The 22610-nt window shown below is 43.3% G+C and overlaps 1 protein-coding gene across 5 annotated transcripts in view; it reads right to left on the minus strand.

Moving 5' to 3' along the window:
- Positions 1-22145, minus strand: part of DNM3 (dynamin 3) — a 301949-nt gene extending 279804 nt beyond the window's left edge. For all 5 annotated transcript variants that reach the window (XR_012640541.1, XR_012640540.1, XM_074960900.1 and 2 more), the window contains exon 1: positions 21945-22145. Coding sequence is in view for 3 of the 5 variants with exons in the window: in XM_074960900.1 (XP_074817001.1) it covers positions 21945-22090 (146 nt within the window). In the remaining 2 variants the exon portion in view is untranslated. The remainder of the gene's footprint in view (positions 1-21944) is intronic.
- Positions 22146-22610: the final 465 nt, after the last annotated feature.

The raw sequence follows: 22610 nt of genomic DNA on the forward strand, positions 1-22610 counted from the left end.
GCGAAACCGGGTGAGTAGGCGACATCAGTGCAGTGACGAGAGTGATGAGGACATGGACACAGACTTCTCTCAAAGCACAGGCCCTGGCAATGCGGGCATCATGGTGCTAACGGGGCAGGTTCATGCTGTGGAACGCCGATTCTGGGCCTGGGAAACAAGCACAGACTGGTGGGACCACATAGTGTTGCAGGTCTGGGATGATTCCCAGTGGCTGTGAAACTTTTGCATGCATAAGGGCACTTTCATGGAAATTTGTGACTTGGTTTCCCCTGCCCTGAAGCGCATGAATACCAAGACGAGAGCAGCCCTCATAGTTGAGAAGCGAGTGGCAATAGCCCTGTGGAAGCTTGCAACGCCAGACAGCTACCAGTCAGTCGGGAATCAATTTGGAGTGGGCAAATCTACTGTGGGGGCTGCTGTGATGCAAGTAGCCAACGCAATCAAAGATCTGCTGATATCAAGGGTAGTGACCCTGGGAAATATGCAGGTCATAGTGGATGGCTTTGCTGCAATGGGATTCCCTAATTATGGTGGGGCCACAGACAGAACCCATATCCCTATCTTGGCACCGGAGCACCAGGAGGGCGCGGTGCGCATCAGAGAAGTTTTGAAAACCAGTTTCATGACTGGCCAGGCTACGGTGTGAAAGTTCTGTTTGTTTCTCCTTGATGAAACCCCCCCGCCTCTTGGTTCACTCTACTTCTCTGTAAGCTAACCACCCTCCCCTCCTCCCTTCGATCACTGCTTGCAGAGGCAATAAAGTCATTGTTGCTTCACATTCATGCATTCTTTATTAATTCATCACACAAACAGCGGGATAACTGCCAAGGTAGCCCAGGAGGGGTGGTGGAGGAGAGAAGCACCGGGAGGGGTGGTGGAGGAGGGAAGGACAAAGCCACACAGCACTTTAAAAGTTTAAAACTTTAAAACATATTGAATGCCAGCCTTCTGTTGCTTGGAAATCCTCTGGGGTGGAGTGGCTGGAGGCCCCCCCACCATTGGGCATCTGGGTGAGGAGGCTATGGAACTTGGGGAGGAGGGCAGTTGGTTACACAGGGGCTGTAACAGCAGTCTGTGCTCCAGCTGCCTTTCCTGCAGCTCATCCATATGCTGGAGCATATTAGTTTGATCCTCCAGCAGCCTCAGCATTGAATCCTGCCTCCTCTCATCACGCTGCCACCACTTTTCAGCTTCAGCCCTCTCTTCAACCCGCCACTTACTCTCCTCAGCCCGCCACCTCTCCTCCCGGTCATTTTGTCAGCGTGGGAGGACAGCATGAGCTCAGAGAACATTTCATCACGAGTGTGTTTTTTTCACCTTCTAATCTTCACTAGCCTCTGGGAAGGAGAAGATCCTGTGATCCTTGAAACACATACAGCTGGTGGAGGAAAAACAAAAAAGGGACAGTGGTATTTAAAAAGACACATTTTATAGAATAATGGGTACACTCTTTCACAGTAAACCTTGCTGTTAACATTTCATACACAGCACATGTGCTTTTGTTCCAAGGTCACATTTTGCCTCCTCCCATCATGTGGCTAGTCCCTCCCGCCTCCCTGTGGCTAACAGCGGGGAACATTTCTGTTCAGCCACAGGCAAACAGCCCCGCAGGAAAGGGCACCTCTGAATGTCTCCTTAAGAGACATTTCAACCAGGTGACCATGAATGATATCACTCTCCTGAGGATAACACAGATAGATAAAGAACGGATATGGTTTGAATGCCAGCAAACATACACTGCAATGCTTTGTTCTACAATGATTCCCGAGTACGTGCTACTGGCCTGGAGTGTTAAAGTATCCTACCATGGTGGACGGAATAAGGCTGCCCTCCCCAGAAACCTTTTGCAAAGGCTTTGGGAGTACATCCAGGAGAGCCATGAATGCCAGGGCAAATCAATCATTAAACATGCTTGCTTTTAAACCATGTATACTATTTTAAAAGGTACACTCACCAGAGGTCCCTTCTCCGCCTGGCGGGTCTGGGAGGCAGCCTTGGGTGGGTTCGGGGGGTGGCTCCAGGTCCAGGGTGAGAAACAGTTCCTGGCTGTCGGGAAAACCGGTTTCTCCGCTTGCTTCCTGTGAGCTATCTTCCTCGTCCCCAAAACCTGCTTCCGTGTTTCCTCCATCTCCATTGAAGGAGTCAAACAACACGGCTGGGGTAGCGGTGGCTGAACCCCCTAAAATGGCATGCAGCTCATCATAGAAGCGGCATGTTTGGGGCTCTGACCTGGAGCAGTTTGCCTCTCTGGTTTTCTGGTAGGCTTGCCTAAGCTCCTTAAGTTTCACGTGGTGCTGCTTCGGGTCCCTGTTATGGCCTCTGTCCTTCATGCCCTGGGAGATTTTGACAAATGTTTTGGCATTTCAAAAACTGGAACGGAGTTCTGATAACATGGATTCCTCTCCTCATACAGCGATCAGATCCCATACCTCCCGTTCGGTCCATGCTGGAGCTCTTTTGCAATTCTGGGACTCCATCACGGTCACCTCTGCCGATGAGCTCTGCACGGTCACTTCTGCTGATGAGCTCTGCACTCACCTGTAGCTTGCCACGCTGGCCAAACAGGAAATTGAAATTCAAAAGTTTCCGGGCCTTTTCCTGTCTACCTGGCCAGTGCATCTGAGTTGAGAGTGCTGTCCAGAGCGGTCACAGTGGAGCACTCTGGGATAGCTCCCAGAGGCCAATACTGTCTAATTGCGTCCACAGTACCCCAAATTCGACCAGGCAAGGCCGATTTCAGCACTAATCCCCTTGTCGGGGGTGGAGTAAGGAAATCGATTTTAAGAGCCCTTTAAGTCAAAAAAAAGGGCTTCGTCGTGTGGACAGGTGCAGGGTTAAATCGATTTAACGCTGCTAAATTCGACCTCAACTCCTAGCGTAGACCAGGGCTTAGAGACTAACAAATGTATTTGGGCATAAGCTTTTGTGGGCTAAAACCCACTTCATTGGATGCATGCAGTGGAAAATACAGTAGGAAGATTACACACACACACAATCTTCCTAATCTTCCTACTGTATTTTCCACTGCATGCATCCAATGAAGTGGGTTTTAGCCCATGAAAGCTTATGCCCAAATACATTTGTTAGTCTCTAAGGTGCCACAAGTACTCCACGTTTGTTTGGGGTTTTTTTTGCCGATACAGACTAACATGGCTACCACTCTGAAACCTCTCTCCTCTGTGTTACTCATTGTTCTGCACTTTTTCAACATGGCACACTATGAACATTAGCTTGTACTGATTTCGGAGTGGCAATATCTTGTGCAAAAGTACCTACTGTATTTCATATCCAGTGCCAACACATTTATCTGAACAAGCTACTAAACTGGAATCCAACACCATCACCTTCATTTGTAAGCAGTACAAATACTTCAGTGCATCTCCCATTTCTACATGGGAAATTTACAGACCGCAATGGCTTTCATTTTTCTTTTATTGACTTGTTTTGAAACTAAAAAGCAATGCAAACAGCTCTACAGAACTAACACTGAAGACATAGAAACTAGTGGGGCTCTGCAGGAATAAAACATCAGTAATCAGTAAGGTCCTCTATCAGGAGCAAATCCTTATAACCATCATCAAAAACCAGTTGCACCATAATCAAAACTGAACTCCCAGTCTTGGGTTCAGAGTCCTGAAAGCCTAGGTCTGGAGCCCTGCCTTGACACAGACTTTTGTGTGCTCACGTGCACAAGAGAAGCTAGAGTTAACTCCTTGCGTGCTGAAGATCTGGCATTGCCAATTTTCCGCTGCACCCTTTCACATGTTGCAAAGTTGGATATGTTTTAGCTAGATCCATGTTATACAACAAATAATTGAGGGAGGGAGATCTAACTACACAGGCTCTTAAACCAAGGCTGGCAATTCAATTTCGAACTGAAACTTCCAACCTTCATTTCCAATCAAGGCGTAGCAGAACAGCCTTGTCATCACTAACACTTGCAAGCAAACAAGTTAAAAGGCAACATGCCACAGTTTCACAGTTCATGACTACAAAGCAAGTGAAAACACAGTTTCCCCTCCCTAAAAAATGCCACTACGGAGATAACACTTGTACAATGTTACGTTTGTAACAGGTCCAGTAAGCTATGGTACAGAACATTTGCTTTGTTCAGCTAGATTTTCTAGCATATACTGGTAACTCTATAAAAGTATATACATTCTCCAGATCAATCCAGTGCTCTGACAAATGCATTTATGCTCATTAGACCTATTTTTGTCATTACTGGCTGAGTTCTTGCCTAGTTACTGATATTTAATTGTCCTTTTTTGCAACGTTTTGTCATTCCATTTCAGTTTAACAGTCCCAGTGGACATTTCTATACTATTTTTCCTGACATAAGAGTCTTTAGTGGCATTTTCACCATTAATTTTCCCTGCACAGAAATATAAGGTGGGTTTTTTGGAATAGTGCCAGTAATCAACGAAATTTCCCAAACCTTCCTATCAGTGGCTATAAAATGCTGCATTTCTAATACAGATGAATCTGTAGTATGGCTATATACCAACTACTCTCTAATACTGAAGTTTAGCAGCAACCAAATTATCTTGCCTGGAACATTTGGGAGCAAGTTAAGTGAAGCAAGAGACTATGGAGTGTTACTGGACTTGGGGGGGGGGGGGGGGGTGTTTATCTCCCAAATCTAGAAGCCAGTTATGCAGGGTCTTGGTGCAGTAACCTGCAGGGAACAGATATGGTGCTATGATATCTATGCTGTAATACAGTTAGTGACCAAGTCATGAGTTCTTTGAAATTGGCCTAAGATTTGCAATAACAAGGATCTTTCAGGGTTAATCTGCCATCTACAGATAAGGATAATTTTAACTAAATGACTGTTCAATCAATTAAAAAAAAAAAAAGCACTGGCTTTTGTATGTTACCATTCCTGTTGTCTGATTTGTGTCCATTTACTCTTTTACGTAGAGACTGTCAGGTTTGGCCAATGTACATGGCAGAGGGGCATTGCTGGCACATGATGGCATATATCACATTAGTAGATGTGCAGGTGAATGAGCCCCCCGAGGGTGTGGCTCATGTGGTTGGATCCTCTAATGGTGTTGCTAGAGTACATATGGGAACAGAATAGGCAACGGGGTTTGTTACATGGATTGGTTCCTGGCTTAGTGTTTCTGGTGTGTGGTTGCTGGTGAGTATTTGCTTCAGGTTGGGGGGCTGTCTGTAAGCAAGGACTGGCCTGCTTCCCAAGGTCTGTGAGAGTGAGGGATCATTTTCCAGGATAGGTTGTAGATCGTCGATGATCTGCTGGAGAGATTTTAGCTGGGGGCTGTACGTGATGGCCAGTGGTGTTCTGTTATTTTCCTTGTTGGGCCTGTCCTGTAGTAGGAATCGTAACATACAAAACCCAGTAGGAGAACACTTCAATCTCCCTAGACTTTCTATAACAGATTTTAAAGTAGCCATACTTCAACAAAAAAAACTTCAAAAACAGACTTCAAAGAGAAACTGCAGAGCTACAATTCATTTGAAAATTTAACACCATTAATTTGGGCTTGAATAGGAACTGGAAGTGGCTGGCTCACTATAAAAGCAATTTTCCCTCTCTTGCTATTGACACTTCCTTATCAATTATTGGGAGTGGACCACATCCACCCTGATTAAATTGGCCCTGTCAACACTGGTTCTCCACTTGTAAGGTAACTCCCTTCTCTTCATGTGTGAGTATATTTATGCCTGTATCTATAATTTTCACTCCATGTATCTGAAGAAGTGGATTTTTTACCCACGAAAGCTTATGCCCAAATAAATCTGTTAGTCTTTAAGGTGCCACCGGACTCCTCGTTGTTTTTGTGGATACAGACTAACAGGACTACCCCTGTGATACTTGTTCAATCCATGACAGGCAGCAAGTACCAAGGGTCATAACTGTACTTAGCCTATATAGTTCGCACACAGCCCTGGGGAGGAAAAATTGTGCATCCAGTCATTCCTAAAACTCAATTATTTCCTCACTTCCCTGGTAGATGGAGAAACTAAGGCCCTGAGTCTTCCAGCCATTCTTCTGCACTGTTAGTGTCCTCCTCTTCTGATAGAGACAATCGGCCAATAGGGGATTCCATGTCTGTCCAGCTATATTTGCTGAGCCCATCATTGTGGTATCTGAGTTCCTCTCAAGTGCTCAGAGCCAAATTGCCTAGAAGTGGCTGAAGGAAACCTCAATCTGGAGAGCACCACCCCTTCTTTTGAAAAGGGTGAGCTAGGCTATTTCACAGCAGCACCTTCTAGCACCTGGAACCTCTCTTTGGAGATGCTTTCCTCATTGCACCAAGAGACCAAGGACACAAGTCCTAAGGAGAGTGGAAGAGAGATGTGAGAGTGAGCACACTGTGTGCCTGAAGATGACTCTAGGTAGGAGATGTGAGATAAGTCCAAAAACAGCTTGCTATTGAGCTTAAATGGAGAGGATAAAGAATCCTAATTATCACAGTTAGGTGCCTTCCTAATGATCCTATTTAATTCTATGGTCATTGAGGGAGGGGCAAAAGTTAAGGTCCTATACATTCAGGAAGGTGGAGATGCTTTACAGAAGCACGCTTAGAAACCCCTGTGGTCATACTTCTCTCCTGATCTCTGGGATGGCAGAGGCTGGCAGAAGTGTCCCCCAGAAACCAAGTATCTTCAGAAAAGTCATGCCTGCTCCATAGACTGGCCAACAATCATTACTTCTCCCCTTAAGGGCTTGTACTAGAGCTGCTGAGAAATTAATGCCAAAAGTTACTGCACTCTCAGTGGTGGAGTTTTCCAACAGTCAAGGAGATGTGGAGAAAAAACAATTACTTGGAGTGGGGGGGGGGGCCGCGGGAGGGGGGAAGCCCTGAAGAGAAACCTATGGAAAAAAAATGAAACACACACACTATTGTTGGTACCACCATGCTAATTCTGTCAACACTACCTTATCAGTTACATTTCTGCACAAATAAAGAGATTGCATTCAAGCATGCACTAAAGCCTGGAAAACGTAAGAAAAAACAACTTTCCAGTATGAAAGATCTTACGTTAAAAGCTCACTGACTTAACATAAGTGAAAGCTTTCAAAAGAGTCTAGATAATGTTTAGAGGGCTGCACACTAGCTATCCCATGACAGTGATGACAACGTGCCAGCCGAAAGCATAGAGATAAAGAGGTGAGATGAAACACTGCTCTGTTCATGCTGATTCTACTTCAGCTGTGCCTTTATTTGCTGCACTAACCAATCAGGATGCTGCCGGTAGGGCCCAGTAAGCAAACTATTGTACGCACCATACAGCCCTTCTCTGTGGCCGGCATCCAGAACATTACAGCATCGTATCAAATCTGCAAAACTACTCCTTTTTCTTGTAAGACAAAGTAAAATTTTCTGTTATCTACTGCCCAGATGGTGTCCTCCACCAATTTCAAGGGGGGTAGGGGGGGGAAGAGAATTAAAGTCTTAAAATGTCTATGTTAAAGAGTAAAATATGTGTCTTCATGCCAATAATGTATTTTGTTCTAACACCAAAACGTTCACTCTCATGAGAAGGCTAATTTGCACAGGGTGTTAGTGCGTAGAGGTATGGCATTAAAAAAAAAAATATATATATATATATATATATATATACACATACATACACACACACGCATGCAGTGAGATTTTGCATCTCCCTACAAGTACGGGGAGATCAAAAATTCCTGTGTCACCTAACATCACATCAGTATTCTGTACAGAAGTTGCCATTATCATCCATAGTTACCACTCTTTATTTGAATGTTTATTTTAGTGAAGGTCTGAGTAGGAAATTATTTCATTCAAAAGTCAGATTTATACATAATTTACTGAATTTCCTGTTTGCAATAATTACATGAAAAATAATGTGGGCACACAACCTCCTACAGATGTGGTGATGATATCAATTTCATAAGCTGAACCACCACGTCATGAATGGCTATTACTCGTTTCACCTTTGATCACTTTATATGTACCCTGGCAACAAGCCCACCTCCACCAGGACTAATTCTAACATCTCAAATCTCATTGGCACCATCAAAACCTCTGACAAAAATATATCCTTCTTTTGCTCCAAATATGAACCTTCCCAAAAATGTACACTGGTTTGAGACCCAGATCAGCCAATACAGAATTTTTAATTAGTGATATGGTGGAAGGTCTGATATTTCATTTTCTGTCAGGAGCTTTTTGTCATTAAAATATCATGAAGGCTTTTGCTTCTGCCTCTGGTAGATCACGAGGTGTCAGACCATAAAATTGCCACACTTTTCTATGGAAAAGCTATTTCAGGTCATTTTGAGAGGCTGGAATATTATTGGTTCTAATTTCTCTCTCCTTCCAAAACCCATCCAATAGGAATTGCAGTACTAAGGCAGCCTAGCTTTCAGGAGGTTGCAACAATAAAAGCAAGGTGGTTTTAAACCAAAAAGTTTTGTTTCTCATACTAGACATTCACATCTCATTTATCCTGCACATTCCAGCAGCTGCAAAGGACACTGATGTACTGCATGCATGAACCTCAGAATATTACTGAGGCTGATGACACACAAGCTGACAACACACAAGATTAGCGCAAGCTCAAGAGATGTGTAACATTCAAAATTAAGTTAAATTTCTATCTTCCCACAACCCGAAGACTGAATTACTGCCATGGCATAACATTAATGTAGGGTAGGTCTGGTCAAACCATACCAATGGTTGCCTACTATGAGAAACAACAGTTACCAGCAAGGGAATTAATTTCTCTCTCACATGTGTGTCATCCATGGCTTTGGCCATAATTGCCAGGACATCACATACAATAGGGTCAGAATATGAACAATCAGTAACAACATAAGGGTGAAGTGGAACATTACACCAAAATCCTTGAAAGAAAATGTTCTTTATTCTCACTAAAAAATAACTGGACACAAACTGAAGGATATGGGCAAGTGGTCCTTCAGTGTAAAGAAGGCCAGGCACACCGAAAAGGAAAAAAAAAAAGAAAAAACATACTCTAGGATTATGCTGATTCCAGTCCCATAAATCCCTCTCCCCAGAGTCAAGGCAAACAAGTCCCAAACTCCTTCGCCTCAGGGTTAACCAAACAAAAGTCCTTTATTCTCTCCTTTATTCAAGGAGAAAAAAACCCAACAAATCCCAAACATCCTTTTCTCAGCACTTATATGCCCTCACAAACATTTGTTTTCGAATGATTTCCTCTACAGACCAGCTTCCCTCAGAATGACTCTTAGGTTCTCCAGCCACTCTTGGCACTTAACTTCCTCTTTCTATTCCTTTTATGTTTTCCAAGCTAGTTTCCAGGAAAACTAATGAGATTGAGCTGCTGCTAGTCCCAGTCCATTAACCCTTGCCTACCATCATAGAATCCTAATAGCCTAGAATTCTGGGGCTTCATGAACCAAGTCCCACATAGGTACTATAGCCTATCGCTGTCCAAAACCTGTATTTGGTAGGAAAGTGCACTTCTTTTGTAATGGTTAGTGAAAGAATTAACAGATGACCATGTAGCAACTCTGCAGATGCCATCAGACAAGGATGCCACAGTGCCCCTTATGGAGTGTGTAACAAATTTTCTTTGGTGGATCCAGTTTGGCTGCTGAACAGGTCTGGAATATAGCTCTTTTAATCCACCCTGATACAGAGGTTTAAAATGCCTTACAACTTTTCTTGTGTCTACCACAAAGCATTATGCTGTTGCCACTGTTTAATTCATTAAAAACAGAACTTAATACCTATTGCACTTTTAAAAATATCCCAAATACTAGAAATTACTGTGTTAAAAATCTGTTTGATAAACAGCAAACAAATCAAACCTTAAGATAGTTTTAAAATGTAAATTGTATCTTTGTTGATATTCAAAGTTATATTCAGAGTGAAATTCTGGCTGTAGTGAAGTGAATGGTGAAACTCCCATAGAAATCAAATTTCTCCCTTAATTTTGTGGAAAAAAATCTATTTACATATTAGTGTGCACAAATATTAAGCTAAATGTTAAAATTAATACAAAGCAAAGTTCTCTCAAATTATAAAATCCCGGCATTGATGCTAGAAGTGCTAGGTTTAAGAGTGCTTCAAAACTCCCCTGTTATCTACAGCTATGATTCATAGATTCCAAGACCAGAAGGAACAACTGTGTTATTGATACAAGAGGACACACTAGGTCACAAGTCACAGAACTTCCCCCCAAAAAATTCCTAGAGCAGATCTGTTAGAAAAAACATCTAATCTTGATTTCAAAATTGCCACTGATGGAGAATCCACCACGACCCTCAGTAAATTGTTCCAGTGGTTAATTAGCCTCACTGTTAAAGATTCAGGACTTGTTTCCAGTCTCAATTTGTTTAGCTTCAACTTCCAGCCATGGGACTGTGTTCCACCTTTCTCTGCTAGATTGAAGAGATTATTAAATATTTGTTCCTTGAGTAGATACTTATAGACTGTAATCAAGTCATCCCTTAATTTCCTTTGTTAAGCTAAATGGATTGAGCCCTATGAGGGCTCAAAATAGAACTAGAGAAATTCATGGAGGATAGGTCCATCAATGGCTATTAGCCAGGATGGGTGGGGATGGTGTCCCTAGCCTCTGTTTGCCAGAAGCTGGGAATGGGTGATAAGGGATGGATCACTTGATGATTGCCTGTTCTGTTCATTCCCTCTGGGGCACCTGGCATTGGCCACTGTCAGAAGACAGGCTACTGGGAAAGATGGACCTTTGGTCTAACCCAAGATGGCTTTTTTAATATTCTTATGAGTCTATCACTATACGGCATTTTTCTAATCCTTTAATCATTCTTGTGGCTCTTCTCAGAACCTCTCCAATTTATCAACATCCTTCTTTAATTGTGGGCACCAGAACTGGATACACTATTCCAGCAGTGGTCACACCAGTGCCAAATACAGAGGTAAAATAAGCTCTCTACTCCTACTCAAGATTCCCCTGTTTAGGCATCCCAGGATCACATTAGCTCTTTTGCCACATCGTCACACGGGGAGCTCATATTCAGCTGACTATCCACCATGACCCCCAAATCTTTTTCAGAGTCCCCCATCCTCTAGAGTATGGCCTGCATTCCTTGTTCCTAGATGGATACATTTACATATAGCCATATTAAAATGCGTATTTTTGCTTGTGCCCAGCTTACCAAGCAATCCAGATCACTCTATTATTGACCTGTCCTCTTCATTATTTCAGATCCCCTAACGTGCGTGTCATCTGCAGACTTTATCAATAATGATTTTATGTTTTCTTCCAGGTCATTAATAAAAATATTAAATAGCATAGGGCCAAGAACCGATCCCTGCAGAACCCAACTGGAACCACAACCACTCAATGACAATTCTCCATTTACAATTACATTTTGAGACCTATCAGCTAACCAGCTTTTAAGCTATTTAATGTGTACCATGTTAATTTTATACCATTCTAGTTTTTTTTAATCAAAATGTTGTGCAGTACCAAGGCAAACACCTTACAGAAGTCTAAGTATACTAAGACAACACCATTACCTTTATCAGCCAACCTTGTAATCTCATCAAAAAAAAGTTATCAAATTAGTTTGACAGGATTTATTTTCCATAAACCCATACTGATTTGCATTAATTACATTACCCTGCTTTAAATTTTTGTTATTCAAATCCCATATCAGCTGCTCCATTATCTTGCCCAGAATCAACGTCAGGCTGACAGGCCTATAATTACCTCGGTCATCCCAGTTACCCTTTTTAACTATTGGTATACCATTACCTTTCTTTTCCAGTCTTCTTGAACTTCCACACTGTTCCAAGACTTATTGAAAATCAACTTTAATGATCAAGTGAGCTCCTCGGCCAGCTCTTTTAAAACTCTTGGATGCAAGCTATCTGGGCCTGCTCACATAAAAATGTCGACCTTAAGTAGCTTCTATTTAACATCTTCCAGAGATAATAATGGAGTGGAAAGAGTGTTCTCATTCCCATATGATGAGACTATATCATCAATCTTCTCACATCCCCAAGGCCATCACAGACAGTCTGGCAGTGCATCAAAGCCTGGCACATAAATAAATGGGATCTCTAATCAAATAATTCTGCCTTGTTCATTTCAGTGCAACTCATTAAAAAATATGATACAAGGTCACAGTTAAACTAATAATCTTTTCCCATTGTAAACGTATTTACACTACATACTGAGACATGCAGCTCCAAAGGATTGCTAGTAGTCCTTACAGCACCATCAAGTTACCAAACGAAGTGAGTCCATACAATGATATTTATTGTTTGTATTGAGGTAGCATGTAGGAACCCCAGTCATAGACTAGGACCCCACCGTGCTATACCAAACACAGAACAAAGAGACTTGTCCCTGACTCAGAGAGTTTACAATGTAGTTAAATAGTCTTTGATTACACCAGTGAACACTAAAAATTTAACCAGTTGGATAAATTGTTTATTACAGTGGTCCCCAAACTTTTCACCTCACGCCCCCCTTTACCCCATCCACACACACACCCGCCCCCAGATCCAGGGCCGGGAGAAGGGACGAGGCTTCGGAAGGAAGGATGTGGACAAGGGTAAGGGGGCTGAGGCTGGGGCCAGGGCTAGGGCTGGCAGGCGGGGTCTGGGTGCAGGGCTGGCAGGCGGGACGCGGCCAGGAGCGGAGCTAGGTGGCACTCCCTCCCCGCCTCTGTGGGGGCTGGCCTGGGCCTCAGCCACACACCCTGAATGTTCCTCTGTGCCCCCCAGGGGGTGCACCCAACAGTTTGGGAACCTCTGGCTTATTGGTCAAGGTATATTAATACAAATATGATGAACCATGACTAGGAGTTATCATGAAGACACCTGCAAATACCTGTATTAGTACAGAGAAACAACGTCACTGCTGAAACACAAAATGGAGAAATACACGCTAAAATGTATTGATGCAACATGACTCATACATAATGTCATTACCAAAACATGCTTTGGGTTATATTTGTAGCTAATATACTCTGATCTTATGACCATGCACTCACGCTTCTCTGTGTCAAAATTAGAAAGGAAAAGGAAACTATTGCTTTATGCCTTTAGCTACTGTCTTTTATGTTTACATTCCTTGGTCTTGCAAGTAACACTGATTGTCATATTAAACATCTTGTCCATTGTTTATTTGATTTTTGTATTTTGAAAAAGAAGAGAAATGTAAAAGATCAAAGGATGCATAAGACTGTATAACTAAACAATCGGAATCATGTGACTGTATAGCTATGTAATTTGTCTACATGATACTATTACTCTGATACAATACAATCAAGCCTTCCACCCTGCTGACGCAGTGTGAATCAAATGCAGAGATGTCAAGGGCGAGATTAGTGGTGAGAGCGGCAGAGGGAATAGACTGGAACCAAAAAGCATGGGGGAGAGGGTAGAAAAAAAAAAGCAGTATATGGCCATGTACTTGATCATATGCAGTGTGTTCTCTAGAGCACTGAATCTGCAGGACACGTGCGTGCAGCCTAATGGCTAACTGCTTTGAAATTAGTTCTATGGCAAAGCACATGATGATTTCTACTGTGGGGATTTGCAGAGGCAATGTTATGAAAGGATAGGCATGACACTGCAGGAAGATAATCCAGTATATATTAAAAACCCAAGGAAGCGTTTGGACTGACATTCTTTAAGGATGCCAAAAGCTAGGTGCTTGTGTAAAAACACCTCGTTCATCAAGTAATAGGGGCTTTTAGATCTGCATAACGTAACTAAGTTATTTGTCTTATACGGCTTATTCATCACAATGTGTATCATTTAAGGAGAGAGAATCCATCAGTCTAGATAACTCCTTGTTCAAGTGTTTTTTCAGACTTGCTCACCAATGGGTCCTTTTACCACTGCTCATGTGGCAGCTGTAAACACTAATGTAAATGAAAGATGACATTCCTGCATATGAACTTATTTTATAATACTGTTAAATTCTTATACCCCACCTTCCATCTCAGGACTTCACACAGGCGCTGTCAAGGTTAACATTTGAAGCAAGCACCCTTGTATGCATTTTACAGATATGGAAACAGAAACAGAGCAGTTAAGTAACTTGTTCAAGCCCGCACAATGAGTCAGTGGCAGAGATGGGAATAGAGTCCCCAAGTCCTGGCTACCTCTATCCTGTTGTAACCATTACACACTTCCTCTCTGTATTTACAGTAGAATAGCCAAGTAGCAATATTACAAATATCTTTCCTTTAAACGCTCTTCTAGGATTTCTGCTCTGTTTGACCTATGAATAGGGCTGTCACATGTTTCAGAAGTTAACGGGAGCGAAATCCTTCAGAGCGTGCCTGTTAGAGAGAACAAAAGAAAAGGACACTGGTAACCTGTTTACTCCCTCTCAGCCACGCCCCAAGTTTAGGACACAATCCTAAGAGGCAGCGAGGACTACATTTTTAAAGTATTTAGGTGTCTCAAGATGCAGATAGGCGCTTCCAAACAACCTCACTAGGCCCCTCCCTCCCACTGGATTTCAAATGGGACATTGAAATCAATAGGCTATTGATTAGGCAATAGGCAATCAGTAGGCACCTAGGTGCTTTCGAGAATCTCACTAGGTGCTTATATACCTTTAAAACTCTGGCCACAGGTTCCTCCTGTGAAATAAGTGTTCTCAATTCAAGGGCAACAAAGATCTCAGCACTGTGCTGGATTGGACTGCTAACAGACACCTCTTACATGTTTTAAAGGTTATTTAGGTCCTGAACAGACCCAAAATATTAAGTTCATGGTTACTATAAAGTCATCAATATATCCTAGTCCTATACCGGATAGGAAAGTTACATGAAGAGTATCCTCTATATAACCATTAAATAGAAGTGTTCTTTGATTATTCTGAACTGTTGACAATCCAACTGAGCAAGGATCAAACTCTCATGATTCACATCTGGGCTCAAGTCAGATAACACAACTAATCATCTGAAAGCTATTTTTTGTAAAGAGAAGGCCTATGAAAATGTTTACATATCATCTGCTAATACATTTTGACTTGACATCCCTACAAACTGCTTAAATACTGGATTAAGAGCCTCAGGTATCAGACTACATGTCCGAGAGCTCACTTTACTGTTCATTATCAAACACAGATTTCCTTAAAAAAAGGTAAGCATTCTAACAATTAAGAGTATCTGCCAAAAATAAGGAGGTTGCTTAAACAGAAAATTCTAAGGAAAAAACCTTGCCCTCTACATGAAGAGTATCAATTTGTTCACTTGTTGTCGAATGTATTATAGTGAAGTACACATTTGTTTGTGTTTACACATTGCACCTAGCAATAATTCTCTAAGCTTGTATGCATGAATAGCAGTTCAAAATCCACATCTATCAAGCTCATATTTAAGGGGGGTGTAGGGGGAAAGTAATCCATATCACGTATACACATTTAGAGGTTGTAGAACAGTTATAAATATGATATGTCGGAAGGATATTAAATAGGGAACTAGACAATGGCACATGACCTCTGTTCGGTGGAATATATATTTAAATACCCAGAAACAATGCAGTACACCGGAATATTCTGATTAATGAAGTAACCACAAGCTGTACAATGTTTTAATTAAATTGACAGAAAGAAGGGAAATTACATGTTTGAAGAAGAGGATTTCCACTTTCATTAGATCCTTGAGATTAAAAAATATACACACACACACACCCCTGTATTTTAGTTTGAATCTACTGTTGCTTTTCTCTGGTCTGAAAAGCTGGAGAAAAAGCTACCAATTTTCTAGGAGATTCCTCGCTGGTTAATCCTATGACAGTACAATTTATTATTACAGTTAAAATCATTGTAGCCATTGTACTCTATGCCTCCCTAGAATGCACAAGCTCCATTAAACAGGTGTGTTTCCTCTGCAAATATCAAATGCTTAGCTTCAACAGTCAGCTGAACTCTCTTCTTTTTCCCCTCACAACTTGATATAGACTTTTAGCATTAGCAATTACCACGGCAAGGTAAAAGAATTACATATGCACATGAGGAAATGCTGTCATTTGGGAAACATGCACAGGTACATGTTTGAAACAGGGACCAAAAGCTAGAATAAAAACACCACATACTGCTGCTAAAGAATAAGTACTGGTGAGGAAATGGTCAAGAAATAATGGTAGATTCTAAGAAGGCAGCAAAATCATATTACAGAACAGAACCTCAGGCTTTGAAAATTAAAGTGCACAGGCTGCTGTGTATGTTTGACTGTGAATGACGTGATTATAATCAAAAGTCTACATACATCCCGTATAAAGCAATTACTTTGCCACATGCCAATTACATTAAGCAAAGTAGGAAATAGAGAGTTTTCATTTTTGAAATCTAATTATTAATATTTAAATATTCATAACAGTCAGAAAATAAGGTTATTCCACTTAGGACTGAATAAAGAGCCTCTGAGAAGAGCACAATAAGCATAGGGGAGCTGCCATCTTAAAAATTCACTCTGCTGAATGGATTCTCCTCTGGACAAGTCTCTGCTGTGCTTTTCCCAACTTCTGAAAACCATTCACATTAGGTACAATTTACAAGTTTGCTTCCTGCCCTCCTGCCATTATTTTTCTTTTATATTATTACTCATTAGCTTCCAGGGAAAATTTTCAAAAAGCACAAATGGGGTACAGGCCTTGATCAGGCACCTACTAAAGTCAATGGTACAGAACCAGGCACAGATCCTCAAAGGTACTTGGGCCCCTAACTTCCATCGATTTAAACAGCAGTTAAGCCCCTAATGCTTTTGAGGATCTGAGCCTAGGTGCCCAATTCTAATAGACTTGCAATGGCAATAAGGTACCTAACTTTTCTTTATGCCTTTGACTCTCTCTCCTGTTGGCTCCCACACTGCTAGACTCCTTGGTTATTAGTTTGTGCACATTTACTTTTACTACAATTATCCACCAAGGCGGGGGGGGGGGCAGAATGGAAGAATGAGTGTTGTTCTTACAGTCTGCGTTCCTCAGACAGTGGTAGACAATACCGTTTCCTCCAAATGTGTAGCGCAAATGCTCCCCTGGGGGAAGGACTCGCCAGAGGGGCGCAGACAACCTCTCATTTGTTCTCCAGAGTCTTAAGAGAGTCTCTAGATGTTAAACTGTCAAAGAAAACCTTCAAAATATGCCCCAAGTGTAACCAAATCAGAAATGTCTGCCTAAGTTTGCATTGACTCCAAAATACCGGCTCTGAACTGTGAACATTATGCGTTTCAATGGGTGCTAACTCAGCTATCAGTGATGATGCATGAATTGGCCATAGTGCATTTAAAGTAATTTCAACAGCAAGTAACACAAATTTAGCCCTGCTACAGGCGTCTCATTACGACAAGAATTTCTGGCCGTTGCTCAGTTTTGTGAAAGCAAAAATAATAATACTAATACCTATCTCAAAGTGCTTTGCAAAGGAAGCAAGTTTTATTTACTCCCATTTTAATGATGGGGAAACAAAGGCACAGCACGGTGACAATACCCAGCTGGATGTGGCAGAACAGGGATATAGAACCCAGGTTGTCTCAGTCCCAGTCTAGTGCTCTATCCACTAGTCCACACTGCTCCCCAGGGCTGTCCTTATCTCTACGCAAAGTATGTAGCTGCATAGGGCACCAGGAAATTTGGAATGCCCTGCGCAGCTGCATGCTGCTCCAGCCTCTGCCCCTCCTCTACCCTAGGGCCCCTGCCCCTGCTCCGCCCCAGCTCTGCCCCCACTCCACCCATTCCCCAAAGCCCCCGCCCCATTCCGCTCCACCTTTTCCCGCCCCTGAGGAGTGCTGCAGGGCCAGGCCTGCGCTCCCCAGTGGCAGGAAGTGCAGTGACCCGGCCCCAGCCACACCACCGGTGAGTGCTGGGGAGGGGTGGTTCCCTCCTACCCCCCAAGCCAGCCCCCCTCCCCCCCCCCGGGGCCTGGGGCCCCACACACACACCCCGCGGGGGGACTACATAGGGCCCCACAATGGCTAGGGACAGCCCTGCTGCCCCCTTCACATAATTCCAAAGCTTGCAGTTTGTAACTGCAAGTTCAGAGACCAGACTTCCCACTGACTGCCATTAGTATTTCTGTGCCCTCCACAACCTCCATTATTAAACAAACTTCATACTGCTACCTTAGAGGACAAAACCAATGTGCATCATTCACCCATTGCACAGACAAGATAACTGAGAACTTGTACAAAATCACTTCACTCAGAGCTGGAAACAGAACCCAAGTCTTAGAGTCAAGCCTCAGACATTCTCCCATACAGCCTTTCAGAAGGGCTACTGCAAACTAGATGCTGCTGTACTCCGCACTAACACAGTCTGCCTACACCTAGCAGTCAGGTCACGGAGATTCACAACTCGTAGTGCTTTCACACTAGAAAATCTGATTGCTCACGTGGTAGAGAGAGGCTCATGCTTTTACATCCAGCGATCCCACATCCAGCTTCCACAGACAACCCCAACAGGGACGTTGTCACATTAGTTATGCTGTCTGTAACCATTAGACCCCAATCTACTCCCAGTGCTAAAATGAGAAACCAAGAATCCTGATGCCCAGCATTCCACTACTGCCTCACAAACACTTGTGAAATCCACTGACAACATGTGTCACATCTCCATGCATGGTCTGGTCCACACAGGATAACATACCTTCCCATCACAGGCTAATGCTATAGCTGAAGTGGAGTGATCTGTACTGTGGTTATGAAGACTATGGGTTCAAAAACTGCTGATGAAAAAAGAATACATATATGTGTGAGTGAGTGTAAGGTCCGTGGACTGATTTTATATTGCAAAACATGGTATTTGATGTGGATTTAAATGCTCTGTTATTACCTGTTTTACTGTTACATTTTCACTATCTGTATTTGGTTTAGTGACAGCTTTCCCTTGGACACAACAAGGTAAAGCACACTCAGCATGCGTGAGACTGACAGCAATGTATGAAAGATTTTGCATATGTCCAAGTAGGATGTCATGCCTGTGTAAACTCCAAAAAGGTTAAGAACTTGATTTAATAAGGTTATTGTTTCCAAAAATTTAGCTTCACTCTCATCAGTATTTATAGGGACAGCAATGCCCTGAGGCATCCCAGTGCATAGGTGCTGGAACTAGTGGTGCTAGGGGTGCGGCCTCACCCTCTGGCTTGAAGTGGTTTCCATCATATATAGGGTTTACAGTTTGGTTCAGTGGCTCTCAGCACCCCCACTATACAAACTGTTCCAGTACCCGGTCCCAGTGAGTTGTAAAGCCTGTCACTGGTAGGTCACCAGTGTAAATCAGGCCCAGCTCAGCAGGGATTAAAAGGTTGTAGCCATCACAACTATATGAGATGAGTCTGGCAAGTCCACGTTGCAGTTCCCACATCATTGACTCACCACTTTACTTTGCACTAGATGGTAGTCTCTTACCACTAGTATCAGAGGGGTAACCGCGTTAGTCTGCATCCACAGAAACAACAAGGAGTCTGGTGGCACCTTAAATATTAACATTTATTAGGGCATAAAGCTTTTGTGAGTAAAAAACCCACTTCTTTAAGGTGCCACCAGACTCCTTGTTGTTTTTGTCTCTTACCACATTTTGTAAAGCGCCTAGAACTATGGGTCCTCAGGATCCTCACTGCAGGAGCTCTCACTAGAAGATCAAAATGATCTTCTTTACTGTAAGTGTGAAAGTGGGCAACACTGCAATTGTCAAAAACGCTGCAGGTGGGCAGGGGGAGTGCAAAAATGATAAATCAGTCCAAAAACATGATTTAAACTCTTGGTTGGTGGTTTTTTGTTTTGTTTTTTAAACTCATGTTTTGGGGGCCAATCCCAGGATTTTTGAACTTTTGGGACTGGCAGTTCTGTCAATACCAGCACTGCTGGCTATTTCATTGCTTATCAAAGCATGTGAGAAAGGAGAAGTATTGTATTATAAAGATCTACACACCAACAGTTTCCAAAGGAGGGAGGACTATGTGGAAGACATGCACATCTTAATTTAGGGTAAGTGCTCCCACACATGGTGAGGTTATACTGAGCAGCACATTGGTTTGTTTTTTTCCCCCCCTTAAGTGGATCTCTGCTTTCAAAAGGTTGGAAAATGCTGATATATTACACCAGTATTTAACACCACATTTGGTTCTGTACATGCACTATGAATTGTACAAGCGTTTATACATATGCCGGTATACCACCTTTGGCAAAAATTTGAAGAAAAAAATGAAAAAAATCTAAAAGACTGAATTCTGAATACTGTAGCATAAAGTTCCTACTGTATGTCCTGCCAAGTAATGCTTACTACAATGGCAATGAGTGAGACCAAAACACAGCCACAAAGGCTACAACACTGCATACAACAATAGTTATGTCAGTTTTAAGCCAAACCCACTGATCAGCAAAAACTAGAATCCCATGTGGTACTTATAGTTGTTTCTTCAACATTTATATTTTCCCAGAAAGATCACTATTAAGTATCCAGCATAATAAGATTTTAACTGATGTTATCCAAGTTATACTAATTTTTTTCTACATCACAGAAACAAATGAGCTCTTCATAAATATTTTGAGACCGAACAGTGTTCGGTTAAAGGCCAATAAACCTTATGACAGGTTTCAGAGTAGCAGCCATGTTAGTCTGTATCCGCAAAAAGAAAAGGAGTACTTGTGGCACCTTACAACAATAAATTTGTTAGTCTCTAAGGTGCCACAAGTACTCCTTTTCTTTTTGCGAATAAACTTTATGTCCTCCTTAAAAAAAAAAAAAAAAGCTCTATTCCCCTAATCATTTTACATTCCCTTGATTAGTTCTGCAGCACTGGAAGTTGTGAAATATGCCAATGGGAACTAGCTCCTGCATAACCTTTGTGCCCAGTAGCAATCACATCAGGAACCTTGTCTATTTCTCAGAGGGAAGTACAGATTGAGCTCAACACAACACCGTCCTCTTGAATCTCTAGCACAGATAAACTGCACAAGAAAGGTAAATGATAGCCCATTCCCATATGTGATCTGTGAAGTCAGTTGTGTGATTTTAACGCTACAGATCTTTCAGCCAAGAGAAAGATTTGGACAAACATACACTCCCCCAAAACATGCACAACATGGATTTCTCCAATATATACACATCAGTATTTACAGACACAAAACCTTTGTTTCTGACACCTGTGAGGAAATTTGTGGCTCTCGTTCGATGGGATTCACTAGAGACTACAACATGTTTCTTCTCTTTATTAAATCCCCCCCCCCCCCCATGGTTTTCTAAGGGCTGCTTAAGAAAGCATTTAACCTGAAATAAATGACATGGGTGGGTGCTGTTTTCTGGAGTGACTTAGCATCCCTGGCTGGCTGACAGCAGCCTCTGCAGGCTGTGAACAAACCTTCATTAACTGGAAGATATCAAAATCCCCCGGCCATCCCTCCCTGCACTATTCCCTTGTAATTCAACCTTGTACAATTCTACTAGCAACCCATCTGGGGCAAGTCACCCCTCACTGGCCCTTCGGTTCTCACAGCAAGGAAGGACAAGTGGATTTTCATAACGACTTTCCAAAGAGCTATAAATGTTACGGCCTCCGCTGATTTACCTGCCCCCAGAGCTTTTGCTGACTCAAGCATTAACTGTAAAGGGCAGCCCGTGGGGAGGAGGAATTTCAGGGAGGCAATTCGCGGGGGGAAGCTGTGGGTTTGGGGGATGTTAGCAGGGTGAGTGGTTTCAGAGAAGGGATTTGGGGGAGCCCCGGGATTTGGGGCTGTAGATCCGAGGGGGTGGGAGAGGCATAATTCCCAAGAGGTAGCTCAGGGAAGGCTAAGGGCCAGGGGATATCAGGAGGAAGCGGTAGCTTTCGGGGGGCGAGAGGGGCCGGGGGAGGCTGCGGGTTCGGCGAGGGGCGCGAGGGTGATAAAGGAAGCCGGGGCCGTTAGAGGGGGCCGGGAGGCGGGATAACCGGGGGGGCGCGATGGGCTCGTCAGCCGGCTCCGCCTGAGCTCGCCCCGGCCCGCCGGGCTCCCCGCCGCCCCTCACCTGGAGACGAAGTTCTCCAGCACCGAGCTCTTGCCGGCGCTCTGCCCGCCCACCACGGCGATCTGCGGCAGCTCCAACAGGCAGCTCTGCCCCAGTGCCGCGAAGGCGTCCTGCAGCCGGTTCACCAGCTCGATGAGCCCTTCCATCCCGCCGCTGCCGAGGACAGGTAACGGACCAGGCTGAGCGGCGCGCGCATGCCCAGTGCCCAGCGCGCCCGGGGGCGGTGCCGTCCAGCCAGGCCGCGCCCACTGCGCCGGCAGGACACGCCCCCCCCACGCGCGCGCGCGCACCACACTTCGCATGGTTGGGGGGGTTTTAAAAACTAAATAATGAGATTATTTTTTACCCGATCCGTTGGGAGCCTGTTGTGTTCACCTTTTGCTGTCTGCAGATGTTAGGGACACAGAGGTCACGTTTTCAAGCTTTTCTCCATACCTCTAGGGCCTCAAAACTTTTGTTTTTAAAATGAGGGCCAAGAGCAGGGGGTCAAAAAACCAAACAAACGTTGCAACCAGCTTCTGTTCTAAACCCCTTCTTTCTATCCTACCTCTGACTGTGGTTCAGAGAAAGCACGACTTACATTAGAAATGCCTTGCCGTCGTTTTAGGTATCTGAAGAAACCCTGCTAATTACCTGAGGATTATTTTTAATCCATTTTTTGTCTCC

Source organism: Natator depressus, chromosome 8 (assembly GCF_965152275.1).
Source record: "Natator depressus isolate rNatDep1 chromosome 8, rNatDep2.hap1, whole genome shotgun sequence".
In the NCBI taxonomy this organism is placed as follows: Eukaryota; Metazoa; Chordata; order Testudines; family Cheloniidae; genus Natator; species Natator depressus.